We start from the raw sequence: 14,000 nt of genomic DNA, 5'->3' as shown, positions 1-14,000 counted from the left end.
GAAACTGCAAGCAGTACAATACATGTACAGCTATGAGAAAAAAAAAGAAAGCTATATGTATAGTTATGAAAATGCTACGCACCCATCTGCATCCTTCCGACTAGATCCCTTAGATAAGGACTTGCTTTTTCTCTAAAAAAAAAAAAAATTGTAAATTAAATATGCAAGCTCACAGCAATCAGAAAAATGTTCTGTTCAAACCAAATTTCTTTTCTTTTAAAATGCATCTTACATCAGATGTGTTGCTTGTCTTTTTAATGCCATCATTTAGATTTTCCTTTTTATTCTCTTTACTTTGGTCAGTCTTTTCCGAACTGCTTAAACTTTTTGTGGAGCCACGGGCAGTTTCAATATCCTTTCCATCAAAAGCCGAATTCATCATTGTCCTAGAAAATCTACAAAATATTAAGCAAATGGTTAAACTACAGAAGTTATCTCCATTACAGATTTTTAGGTTAACATGAATAATAAGTGGCATTAAACGATGATGCAACACTTGAGATCCTAGTTCAAATATTCCCACAAGAATTAGTCCTGGCGAAGTCAGTGATCGAAGTGAGCGGGAACGGTGGGGAGCAGCATTCCACTATTTTTATTTTTTTCTGTTTACCATACCTCTACATTTTAGGACCATATTCAGCATTCTATATAGAGGATTTGTCCATTCATGTCGCTGTGCAAATGTAAAGTTGTAATAGGAGCCTTAACTAGTGACTTGGACTATTGCAATGCTGTGGCTGCAACATCTTGTCGCATGTTGCAGTATGCTTCCGCTTATCCTCGGCCCTGCCAAGACCACAGTTCCACTACTTTTTCCGATACACTTCAACTACTGGACAAAGTTAAAGAGAAACAAGCATTGCCAATGCCAATAGTTTGTGCTTTTGTTACCTGCCAAATGCCTAATATTTCTACACTAGCCTAAACTATTGGCGTTTGGCAAGGTTTGTAACAAGACTCCAGAGAAGGACATGCAGTGCTCAAACTGGTTTTATTATACCAATAGTGGGTTTGCAACTGCAAACAAATCCATTAACTGTCACGTGAGCGCTTTGGAAAAACACTGGCAGCACAAAGTCTGATCGTAAGGCTGGATACATTTTTAATTTTTTTTTATTAAACATTCAGATTTAATAAAAAACTCTCCATTAACATCACATTAAAAAGAAAAAAAATCAATTTAAGAAGAAAGATGGAAACTAATAAAGATCCCAGAGTAAAATCCAAACATAAAAAAGAAAGCAAAGGGGAAGGAGTCAAAAGAAGAAAAAAGAAAAACACCCAGCCCACCCCTCCAAAGCCACAGTCAATGATCCCAGTTCATTGTACCAATTATTTCATTATTCCTATACTCAGGAATTGGAATAAGGGCACAGAGACTTAGCGGTCACACAATTTTCAAATTCCAACATTGTCTCTAAATTCCTTCTTAAAGATTCTCTCCTGAAATATTATCATACATCCGATTGCGGAGTGGGTTGTGCCCCCATATAAGTATTCCCACCATTGTTCAGGGTCAGTGCCCGCTATGTTCTTCAGTTTTTCGTATAATATTAAGGTTCTCTCTGTTCGAAGCTCTGGACAGTAGGGTGTCAAATGCTGTGTACTCCTGATGGTTGCATAATCTGCAGCTTGTAGCCTACACCCTTCCTCCGTAACAATACAACACAGACTTTGTATGGAGGACATCAAGACGAAATCTTAAGACGATGTCTCGAAAGCCAGGAGTCTGAGACTTCCTCAACTATATAGGCACTACATTTAAATGGTTACTCACTGTTTTTGATGAGTTGTAGTTTTTTTAAGCAGATCTTTTTGCCTCTGTTTCTGATCAGTCCATAGCCCATAACATCCTCCTAACCAGAAGCAGGTTTTCATAGAGTTTTTACGGACTGGCCTAGTTTGGTCAGTATTTCCTGGCAGTTTGCACTCCATTCGTTCAGAACTCATTAAAATAAACCTGCCTTTTTCTCAAGGATGTCGTATTGTGGTGGGCAGTTCCACGAGTTCAGTTTACCAAAAACCGAGAGCGATTTCCAGATAATTCTTGCGTGCATAGATGTTAACCCCAGCTCGTGTTTTACGATTATTGCTATAGGTATTGATTTTGGAAATCTTAGCAATCATTTCCAAAACTTGCTTTCAAGCTTTTCCCATGATTCCCAAGCTAAGCCCAGACCAGCTTCACCACTGTAGGTTAAGGCAGGCATCACCTTTTGGTTATAAAATTGAATCACCGGCAATTGTGAACATTTGCCGTATTTTCTAGCGATCACAAGAGCCTGGGCTGTCAGTTGGTCAGTTTTCAAAACAAAATTTGCAATCCACGCCGACGCTGTTCTACTGGCACTAATCATGATTCCCAGATATTTGGGAACTAGTATACTATCTCCAACAAATTCTACCAGTCTCCATTTGAACGGTCTTCTCTTCCTGTCCCCAGGATTTTGGATTAGGAGGATCTGTTTTTTCCGCATTTATTTTTTGGTTGTTCAGAAAGAGGTACTATCCACAGGACCAAGTCATCCACATATAATAGCCAACCAGCGGATTTGGTGTTAATTTTTGGTGGACAAGATCTTGGAGGGTCCAGTACGTTTGCCATGTCACTGATGAAGATGTACAATATGGGCACCAAGGGGCATACCAGTTATAGGACCTTAGTAGTTTCAATTCTTTTGTGAGACTCCCATCTTTATTCAGCCTGATCTGTAAAGTTGTTCGCAAATAAAGATCTCTTATTGCGGCCACAAGATCTTTTGAACAGCCTCTATTAATCAGCTTGGACCAAAGGAGCTCTGTCTATGGAGTCGAATGCCGCTGCCATATCAAAACAAGTCACGTAAAGGCAATCTTTTGCTTTTAGTGTTTTAGCCTTTAAGAGACTAAGTATTAACAAGTTTAGGCCACAGTCTGTATCGGTCACAATGCCCGTTTGTCTCAGATCGTAGGATTTTGACTTTTCTCCATTCTTTTAAATGTTTCAGGTTGACTCCAGCAAAACATTTCCCAGGATATCTAAAAGGGAGACAGGCTGAATCCTAGGAACCACAGGCCACTCTCCCTTTTTAAAAATGGGAAATATAATCACCCTTCTCCATGATGGAGGAACTTTTCACTGGGATAATATTTGTTCAAAAAGCTTCATACAGAAGTCTGTTCATAAGTCTGGGGCTAATTTCAACAGAGTTTGTCATTCCGTCAGGTCCGGGCGCTCGAGATGATAGCTTTTTGGATGAAGTTTTTAATTTCTGTTCTATCTAGCGGGATGTCCCATGAACCAGACGCTGGCAGAGTGACGCAAGACTCTCTGCTGGGTAAATAGCATCTCAAAATGAGAAGTCCACCCCAAAATCATATATGGGATTGAGTTTGTATGGTTGATTTATAAAGCGCAACCAGGCCCAGGGATATACGGGCGCGTACGTTTTTTTGATCATGTTACATAAAAGTACAGTTACATTAGCAAGCAGTAGGCAACAGTTACAATAGTTGCAGTTAAAAATAAATACATACATTGGTATTACAGGTACAAGCATACATGTTGCAATTAAGGCGGTGGGCTGAAGGGGAGAAGGATAGTAATATTATTTACAATAGGTACAGTGGGTAGGCAGTAAATCTAAGCTCTAGGATGTTAAGCTGTCAATGTGTCCAGGTCATGAAGCCAACGTTTGGTGTTGCGTTTAAATAGGTTGAAGGAGGTTACAGACCTGATTGGAACAGGTAGTGTGTTCCATAGCTTTGAGGCTTGTACAGGGAAACTAACTCCTCCCGAGTTATGGAGTTTGAATCTCGGTATAGAGAGAACAGCTCAAGTTAACACTAAGTGGTCTTGTAGACATGTGTTGGGTAAGTTGGTTAGAGATGTAGGATGGTGCGAGGTTAGACCTGGCTTTGTGGGTAAGGGCAAGAACTTTGAGGGATATTCTAATAATAACAATAATAATAATTTGGCATTTATATAGAGCTACGAACCCTCCGGTATCTGAGCGCTGCTTATTATTACCCACGGTGTGTGGTGCTCATTTATGGACCTTGGAAGGATGAAAGGCTGAGTTTGGCCCCGCCGGGATTCGAACCTGCGTTAGCGGGCTCTACACGGATGTCAAAGCGAGCGCTCTACTCGCTGTGCCACTTGACCGGCTATCCTCTATTGGGAGCCAATGCAGATTACGTCTAGTCTCAGAGATATGCGACTTCTTAGGGATATTGAGGGCTGCCCTAATGGCGTTTTTTTCAGTTACTTGTAGTTTGTGAATATTTTTGCAGCTAGTGCCTAAGTAGAGGGAATTACAATAATCTACTTTGGACAAGACTAACGTTCTAGCAAGAGTAATGCAGTTGGGAGTGGAGATAAACGCCCTATATGCGGTAATAAGTTTACATGTGTAGGCGGCTGAAGACGCTACTGCATTGGTTTGTTTGGTGAAGGATAGTGTGGCATCGATGTAGATACCAAGGGTTTTAGTATTAGAGACAGAGATGGGATTACCATCAATAGTGAACGATTTGAAAGCAGTATTTAGTTTTTTTTAGTTTAGCGCGAGTACCAAGGATAATCAACTCAGTTTTTTCGTCATTGAGACAAAGTCCATGGTGTGCCATTCACGCCTGTATTACTGCGTATATTTCATTGAGGCTTTTGCCATAAGTTTCATAGTCGCCAGAGATAGGAATGAGTATCTGGGTGTCATCCGCATAATTAGGATACGTGACACCCAGATAGTCAAGGATATCGAAAAAGGGCTTCGTAAATACATTAGAGAGCGTTGGGGACACGCAAGAGCCTTGCGGGACACCACAAGGGACTGGTGAGGGTTCAGCCGAGTCAGTAGGAGAAAAGACCCTCATGGTCGCCATTTGCTTCTTCCTTACCATTCAGCAGTGCGCATACTTATTTTCCATTATTTGATAAGGACGCCTGTAAAGTACTTTCCGAGTCCTTCAGAAAAAGAATCGCTCTGTGAGAAGCAGCCCAATTTCGGAATCTGTTTCAATTTCTTCTTTTCCTGGAGTCTGTGGTGTAATAGTAATTGGCTCAAACTTTTGAGGTCCTTCATTAATTGGCTCCTTCTTTCCGCCATAGTTCTATTGTAACAATGCTTAGTTTTTAAAGATGGCTTGCCGTTACTCCCAGAGCCCTCTCTGAAGATAGCCAGACAGGCTTCATAGTCCAGCCCAGCAACCTGGTTTGGGTGCCATCCTTTCAAGATGTTGACCAATATCGGAAATGATTTTTGATTGACGAGTAACCTGCCTCTATTCTGTTCCAATACCTTAAGGAAAGTTCTAGAGTCAAGAAAAAAGTAGTCCAATGTTGCACAGGCGACGGAGGAGTGCCATGTTATAGCTCCCTCTCGATCACCATTCACCCGTGTATTTGACATCCGGAGGTCTCTAATTTCAGTTTCCTCCCACCACTTCTGCGCCCTTGAAGTTTTTTTACTTTGTAGAATCTCTCCTTGCTTTAACCGTCTCAGTGTCAATGCAAGGCAATTTATTTTTAAATCCCCCACATAGTATAATCCAGGGATCGGTGAGTTCTGCTCTAAACTTGTCAATCCACTTTGTTGTTTCTTGGATGAATATGTCAGAGTCCTTAGCCTGATGGTTCCAGTACAGATTGAACAAAATTAGGATTCCCTCCTTCTCAGGTGTTGTGTCTACCAATTTTATTAACAGTATTGGATTATGGGATTAGGGTGGATGCAATTGATTACACGGCCCATAGAGTCATTTTTAAACATGGTAAGCAACCCTGAGCTAGGTCTACCCTTCACACCCTTTGTGGCGACGTTCAAGTAGCCAGTATAGCCGTCCAAGAGGGGGGTTTCCCGCAGCCAGGTTTCCTGGAAACATAGGATGTCTAGATTATTCAGTCTAGTGTCAATTGCTCTCATCAAATGTGTGTATCCCTTAGTATTCCAGGAGCCTATTCGGAACTCGTCCCCTATTAATGCTCTCATTTTAAGTTCTCAGATTCAGTGAGAGCTCCCACCAGCCAACTCCATGACTCCTCACTTGAGATATTGGTGATCAGAGTCCGATTGTCTACTTTATTTTTCGTGTTGGTTCCTGTACATTTCTTCTTGTGGCACCATTGATGGTAATTTTCAGGGCTTCCGGTCCTTGAAGAGTGAAGGCAATGTCTCTAGTTGGCTTTAATTAGTTATCTTTGCCCGAAGGGCACAGATCTTCATGTGCACTTTCAATGGATTTATAGGGCTTCGGCAGGCAGGCCGGGCTCCGTAAATCGGCTCCATCCGTTTCCTTTATGTCAAAGCTAAGCGCCCTAAGCTCATCTGCTGTACTAAGCAGATGCGGGTGCCATATCTAGCAGGACTCTGCCTAACTCATTATCACATGGGAAGCCCACTCATTTTATATCCTCCGATATAATTACCCATAATTGAGGAATGTTATAGAAGAAAGACATTACATTTGCACAGTTTAGTATGAGGCCATCATTGGCTTTCAGGACTCGTTCTAAAAGCAATTTGTTATATGGTTTGGAATCTCGTGCGACAACTGAGTTCCAGTAGTTTTCCTGCCTCAGATTTGTATTGAATATTCCAGTTTGCTTTAATTGCCGAGGACTCTTGTTGCCGGCATTTTTGGGTTTTTGCTCCGTTGGGAGGTTAAATCCCACTGCATTTTGTCCCTTTGCAGTTATTTTGGTTTTCTTCTCCTGGAGCGTTTCAAATACTCTGTGGTTCTGAGGAGGATTGGATTAATCTATTATACCAACAGGTCTATCTAGCACCAGAGGTTGCTAAGGCACCGATTCCAGTTCCTGTTCTTCCAAGTCTTCATAAGTAGAGAGCAACATCAAATCTTCTACATCAAAATTCCTGGACCCTTCCTCAATCGTACTAATTCAATGTCCCAGTCCCTTAAGATCTTTGTTGCCGGCAAGGGGCAAAGCTGCTTGTTGGACTTATTTTGCGGCGCACACAGCTGCTGAACCGGAGGAATCAAATCCACAGTTCTAAAGTTGCGGATGAAGTTTCTAGCGCCACTTCCTCGGACATCCTTTGTTGATATGATGTTTTTTATTTCTTTACCAAATCGGTTTTCATTCCTTTGGTTTTGGTTGTGACTTTTGTAGGTCTGTTGCCATCCTTTGCAAAAATAATGAAGTGTTCCGAATTTCCCTGAAGTTCTTCAAAAGACTCCACCGGGTTTTATTTGTCTTATTGAAGCCCTTTGCCACAGTGTTTGTTCACTTGAGGGAGGTGTTGAGGGTTCTAACCGTAATTGGTGAGAACTGTACCAGACTGTCCTTCTGTAACCCGCTACCAGAAGGCCTTGCAGGTTCCTTATCAGGCTCTGAGGGGCACCCAAGTCCAGTAATGTTCTCTGAAATATTTTCTTTGAGGGCTGCGCTATGAGGCTACTGTTGGATGAGAGGGGCAGTCAGCATTTTTTGTGATCAGATTTTGACAGCCCCAGTGTCATCTTGGGTCTTCAACAAGGTGATCGTTTCCCTGAAGCACGCCAGAAATTACTGTCTTCCCTTGCGTCTTCTATCAGGTCGATGAGTGTTTTGAGGCTTACCCCCCTCAGATTATTTTTCATTGGATCTTTTTTTCCTCTGGCAGCTTCTACGTACTTTTCTATGAAAACCAGCTTTGAATGTATCAAAGCAAGCAACGTTGACTGAGCCTTCTAGTTGTCACATACATTTTCGTAAAAAAGGAGAGAGGGCAATGGTGACCATAGATCCAATTGACGCTTGAAGTTGAGCGCATTGGTCCTCTCACTTTTGATGATTGCTTAATATAGGGTGGGTCTGTGCAGCCTGAGATTTTCACAAGGACTTTATAACATTGGTCCCACTAAGGTCTGTATACTCTGTGGGTGCCCTCGCAATCTGTCTCTGAGTCATCTGACTCCTCTGTCGATGTGCCTAGTTGAACCACGGCTTTTTTTGGCTCAAACAGTTTGTTACGAGAAGTACCAGTCTTGAACTTGACCCTTATATCTTTGGAGGGGTGACATCATTGAGAAAGTCACAGATGTGGTCTTTAGATTTTTTGTCGGGGCACTAGCGTCCTTTTGGTCGTCATCCAATCATACATCTTTTTTCCCCTCTGTTCAAGTTATTTCTCAAAGAGGGGCTCCTTGAAAGGGATCCTGTTCTAGTTGACGTCAGCTCTTCTGGGTCTTTCCTTTTGTCATTGTGGGCTTCTCGATCTTCCTCCTGTGCACTAGACTGGGGAGCTTGATCCAGACTCCTTTTTTTTGGGTAATTGGGACATTGGCACCCCCTGTGCGTCTGGACCCTCAAGATTTTGTTTGACCTGCAATTGGTGATGTTATGCGAGGTGTCACGGTAGGCTCTGAAGTTGTGTCATGATCGTTCAGCAAATCAAGGTTTCCTTCCTCCATCCCTTTAGTAGGGAGAGTTGAGGATTCTTCAGCAAAAGCGCTAAGTACTGGGGGTTGCTCTTTAGGGGGAGCCCCCTGCTGGGACAAGCAATGGTCAGATCCCGCGCCAAAAAGTCCAAGCTTGAGAGGTGTACCCAGTCGTCATCTCCTTTTTGCTGGAGTTCCTTATCAGGTTGAGTGGCTGTCAAGATTTTAGTTTGAAAATAAGACAATTAGATGGCATTTCCAGACAGCAATTTGCTGTGCTGCTTTTGTTGTAGATGACCACTTTTTTCCTTTTAGTGCTCCTACATCTTTATGTGGTAGAGGGATACGTTTAGGGGCTGTCTGGGGGATTGAGTGTGCCGAGTGGGTTCAGTGTGCTGCACTGCCCACCCTGGTCCCTTATCTCCATTATCAGTGTGGCCCTTAACAGCATTACGGACCCTTGTCCCTTTGGCAGGTCTGTTCCCCTCCCCCTACCAGTCTTTCAGATTCAGCACAGCCGAATTTGCCTCGTTCACAAGGCCGTCTTCGTCAAAGCCCTGCAAAGGCAAGTTGGATGCTAGGTGTAGCATTTGTCTTTGAGGGACAGGGTTGGGCATGTTGCTGTGCCTCATAATGTCAATAGTGCCACCTTGGATTGGCTGTTGGCTAATAGGAGACCTTAACCTCGTCTGGCTCTCATTGTTGGCTAGGGTTGTCAACTCTTTGGATGAGTTTGGTGTGGATTGGCCAGAGGACCCGGAAGTCGGGGGTATGATCGGTAAGGTGTTAGCTACAGCTTGGGGGTCTTTACATTTAATAATGATCCCCTGACCCACATCCATGTCTGTTGCTCCCCCCACATTACCTTTGCTCAAATGCTTTGCCTGGCTACGAGTCCTTGACTGAGCTCCCGTTCCTATGTCATTCGCAAGAACTCTTGAGCCTTGCAGAGCCGTGTACTACGGGACCACATGTTAACACTCCTCTCGCACTTGCTCCGCTTAGGTGCCGGGTGCTTTATAGTAAGGCTGGATTGAAATGAGCTCAAAGACTTCACAAGAGGAGGTATTTCGGATGGGAATGGGTAGGAACTGGCCATAGGAAAAGGGAAAATAAAGTACTAGATAGGTGCAGAGCCGGCGCAGGGCGTGTGCACAATGTGCAGCTGCAATAGGCCCTGTGCTCATGGGGCCCTGCATAGAAGGTGCCTGTTGACTCCCAGAGTACCTAAGCTGAAGTGCACTCTGAGCACATGCACGGGCTGCCCATGCTGCAGCATGAGGGTGGAGTGAAGCTTGCATCTAGAAAAGTTAAGTGCAAGCATGGGGGGTGGATCATGAGTGTTGCGAGGCTCCGGATCACATCCAGAACCCTCCTTTGATCCCCCTGCTGCATAAATACACACAGATACGTGTATACAGTTCGGGCTCCACAGTCGCACTGCTGCAGCCAGGAAAACCCCTTTTATTTAAAGCACATGCAGCAGAGTAGTGCCACTCCTCCATGTATGTACGCTCTTAAAGGGGCAGCCACCACACCATTCCTTTTTCATAACAAAAAACAGCAAAGAGGTAAAGTAGACACAAGGCACAACAACACTGCACATGAAATGCACAAGCCCTTTAGTCACAGCCACTCCCCAGGACCCATCAGTCACTTTCAGTCTATGGGCTGGGCCCACCAGTTCAGGGGTCCGAAACAGTCACTCAAATGGGCAGGCTTCCCCCTCCCTATCCTTTGGGGCTACCTCTGGCGGTCTCGTGGATCGGGCCCTCCTCATCTGTGTTCCCCCAGCCTGGGGAACTCAGCGGATGTCGCAGGGCACTGCCCTCGTCCGGTACGTCACCGATGTCCCTCCTCTGCAACACCTCCGACCTGCTTTCACCTACTTTCTTAAATAAGCTTGCATTGCGGGTGACAGAGGAAGTACCATCCGAAGCAGTCAGCATTAAGCCGTGCGCCGCCGCCACGTTCATTGGACCAGGCTCATATGTTAACAGTTTTCCTTGAGGGTGCTGGTCCTTTACCAGCACCTCATCCCCTGGGACTTGCTGCTGAGGCCAGAGTCCTCTCCTGATGTACTCCTGTTCAACCCTGAGGCCCCTCTCCCATTCCACCTGTGCATTGTCAAAGACAGCCAGCTCTCTCCATCCGACTTCTGGGATCAGGCCCCTGGGACATCTCCGGAACATGGCTTCAGCCAGGCCCACTCCTGTGGATGCATGCAGGGTGGCCCTATATTCCCTTAGGAACGGATATAATGCCCTCTGCAAACCATGTTCTTGGCCGTGGGCGATGCAGAAGACCTTATTTAGCGTCCTCATAAATTCTTCCGCTATGCCCTTTGCCCGATGTCAGAGTAATATTACGGTGCTGGATGCCATACTCCTCCATCAGTTGGGCGAAACTGTACACCTGGAATGGTGGTCCATTGTCAGAACAAAAAGTCTGAGGCAGGCCCTGGGTAGTAAAGAACTTCTCCAATGTCACAGCCACCTTGTCGAATAACACGGACTCAATGAATTCCACCTCCGGATACCTGGACCATTCATCCACGACCACCAGGAAGTGCGTGTCCGGCCTGTGGACCCGGAATCGGCATGGACAATCTCCCAGGGCTTGGTCTCTTTTGGAATGGTCTCAATCAGGGGCTCCCTCTGGGCACCACACAGGCCGCCACAAACTCCTCAACCCACCTCTCCAGGTCTGGGAACCACACGTTCAGTCACAGGCGAGCCTTGGTCTTGGCAATGCCCTGGTGTCCCTTGTGTGCCAACTCAATGACCTGGAGGACCGTACACTGCAGTATCACTATTCAGTCCCCTCGGAGTAATAGCCCCGACGCCACAAACAGCAGCTCATCCTTCACCCTCCATAGCTGTTCCAGCGCCGATCTCTCTTCTTGGGTCCCCAGAGCCAGCGTGGCAACAACTGACTTCCAAGAGCCCTGTTGAAGGGCTGCCTTATGGATGTTGAAGCATTCATCATAGGCCGCCACCGGTTCCAGCTCGTGGATGGGCACCAAGTTAGGAGTGGCCACGTCCACAAGTCTCACATACTCGTCTGCCTCCTTCGCACTGATGTTACCCTGTACCTCCGGCTCACACCACGGGTATCTCAACATGTATTCGGCCGCATTGTTGCTGCAGGGCCAATACATCAGGTAGACCCCATATCTGAGCAGCGCCAACATTCACCTTTTGATGCGGGCTGGAGGTTTAGACGATGACCCAGCCAAGATGGAAAACAGGGGTTTGTGGTCCCTAACCACGATCACCGCCCATCCCAGAGCGTATAGGCGGAAGTGGCGACATCCCCACAGGACCGCCAGGACCTCTCTTTCAATCTGGGAATACCACTGGTTTCGGTCTCTGACAGTGCCTTGCTTGCATAGGCGACCGGCCAGACCTCACTTTTGGCATCAGTCTGTGTCAGAACAGCTCCCAGACAAAACAGGCTGGCGTCCACCACAATTTCTGATGATAGGAAGAGGTCAAAGAAGGCCATTGTGTCTTCTCTGGTCAGCACCCCCTTCACGTCAAGCGCATCCTGCTCAAGGGGTCCCCACTGCCATTTGACATCCTTCTTGGTTAATGTGCGCAATGGTCCTGACCGGGATGAGAGGTTCCTGATGAACCGGCCATAATATGTGACCATTCCTAAGAAGCTTCAGACCTCTCATACGTTCTCTGGGGGCTGTGCCTCCACAATGTCCTTCACCTTCCGAGGATCCGGCGACATGCCCCCTTCATTGAACACAAACCCAAAGAATTCAATTGTCCTCTTAAGGAAGTCGCACTTGTCCCTGTGCAGCGTTAGTCTAATCATCTGGAGCTGTTCCAATGTCTTGACCATTCTGTCCAGGTGCTCCGCCTCAGCCCTTGCAAACACCAGGATGTCGTTGCTGATGTTCAAAACACCAACCAAGTCAGTGATGGCCCCAGGGATGATGTTCTGAAAGACCTCGGCTGCTGACGACACACCAAAGTTCAGGCTCTTGTACCTGTAGAGGCAGTGGTGCGTAGTGAACGTTATATATCGAGAGTGTGGGTGGAGCACCACTTGATGGTATCAGGCCCGAAGGTAGAGCTTTGAGAAGAAATGTGCCCCTTGGAGTTGAGTGACGATATCATCAATTGTGGAGGTTATAGGACGTTCGCGCTTGATCACCTTATTCGGGAGCCTCATGTCCACACAGATGCGCACAGAGTCTGGTTGTTTAGGCTTTCTGGCAATGACGATCAGAGACACTCATGGGGTCGGGCCATCAACCTTCTCGATAATGTCCAACTCTACCAGACTGTCCAGTTATTTGTCCACTAGGTCCTTGTCAAGACCGGAGGCGGTCTCTTCCGCTCTCTAGTTGGAAGAGGGGAGGCACAGAGACCCCTGCCAAGATTCTCAATTATGGTAACGTAGTCGAGCAATCAAGGCCTAGCTTCTCGGGAGGTGATGCGAACTGGTTCTTAAGTACAGTGTAGTCCCCGAGCACCCACAAAGGAATGTCCACACACTGTATCAGTTACAACACAGTCTTTATATAATTAATATTCAAAGGCATATACACAATCACGATAACTCACTTTGTACTCCGAAAATCAACAATGTGTTGAATATGTACAATTCTAAAGTGGTACCACTAACGTTACTCAAACTTATTGAAGTGCATACATTCAGGATGACACACAGATCAAAATAAAGAGGAAAACCAGCAGTAGACAGAGGAAGGAAAGCAGGATGGTTGAGCAATAGGCAGAATACTGGTACACAGTTCTGTTTGGAGATCCCCCCCCCCACCTGGGCAACCTGTAGAAGAAAGATACAAGCCCAGTCCATATATTGTTCACCCTTAAACTTCCCAATAGTTTGGCAACCCCAAAGTACCTTAGTGTTGTAGCGTTCCGCGTCGGGGAAATCTACAACCCTTCTTGAGTGTCCTCCCTTTCAGGCAGGAGTCACGAGTCGAAAGTCCAACAGAGAACAGGTCGAGCTACGACGGTGAAGTGGCCGCGTCATTCCTAGCGGTGCTTGTTGACGGGGAAGCGTAAACGTCCTGCCAGGAAGAGGCGTGCGGGGCACCTCGGTGTCGATAGATATGGACTGCAAAGAGTTAAAGAACTGTGGCCCAGCAAGGGGTCGAGCCGTCGGCGTCTCTGTGGTCTTAGGGTGGCAGGAAACCCACCGGTGGATGCTCCTTGGTGCCTCGACGGTCAAGCCTTCTCCAGCAGGATGCAGCAGTGACGATACGAACGAGAGCATCCTTGGATCAATGAAGTTCTTAGGCAACGTGAGCATGGCGGCTTCAGTCGGCGACAGCGGTCGGTGACAGTGGTGGACAACAGTCCGGGAGCTTCTCCTTGGAGTTCCGCAGCAGTTCCCGTATCGGGTCGCCAGCCTGTCAAAGGTCTGTCTACCAGGGAGCTTCGGCAAAGATCAGCTGTGCACAATGGTCCCTCGTAGCTTGGGAAGAGGGCGCCTTACCAGGTCCTCTCTGGGTCAGTCCTTTAAGCACAGCAACTTTCAGATTGAGAAGAAGAGCAACAGCAATTCTTCTCATCCAGCAGGGCTCAATTTGAAGCTTCACTCCAGTTACTCGTCGTAGCGGACTTCAGCTTCCGAACACGATTCCTAGCAGTGAT

At 46.1% G+C, this 14,000-nt stretch overlaps 1 protein-coding gene across 1 annotated transcript in view; it reads right to left on the bottom strand.

Annotated features, from left to right (window-relative positions):
- The window catches only part of LOC138527482 (DNA topoisomerase I, mitochondrial-like), a 2,081,463-nt gene that overhangs the window by 1,772,669 nt on the left and 294,794 nt on the right, over positions 1-14,000 (bottom strand). Inside the window, exons 3-4 of the mRNA XM_069638684.1 lie at positions 233-395; positions 83-132 (exon numbers count right to left, since the gene is read on the bottom strand). Coding sequence (XP_069494785.1) covers positions 83-132; positions 233-382 — 200 coding nt within the window. The 5' untranslated portion in view covers positions 383-395. The remainder of the gene's footprint in view (positions 1-82; positions 133-232; positions 396-14,000) is intronic.

The sequence above is a fragment of the Ambystoma mexicanum genome, chromosome 1q, assembly GCF_040938575.1.
Source record: "Ambystoma mexicanum isolate Mex_15411 chromosome 1q, UKY_AmexF1_1, whole genome shotgun sequence".
Lineage (NCBI taxonomy): Eukaryota > Metazoa > Chordata > Amphibia > Caudata > Ambystomatidae > Ambystoma > Ambystoma mexicanum.
Note: the sequence above shows the minus strand (reverse complement) of the source record. Positions and strands in the feature narration are given on the sequence as shown.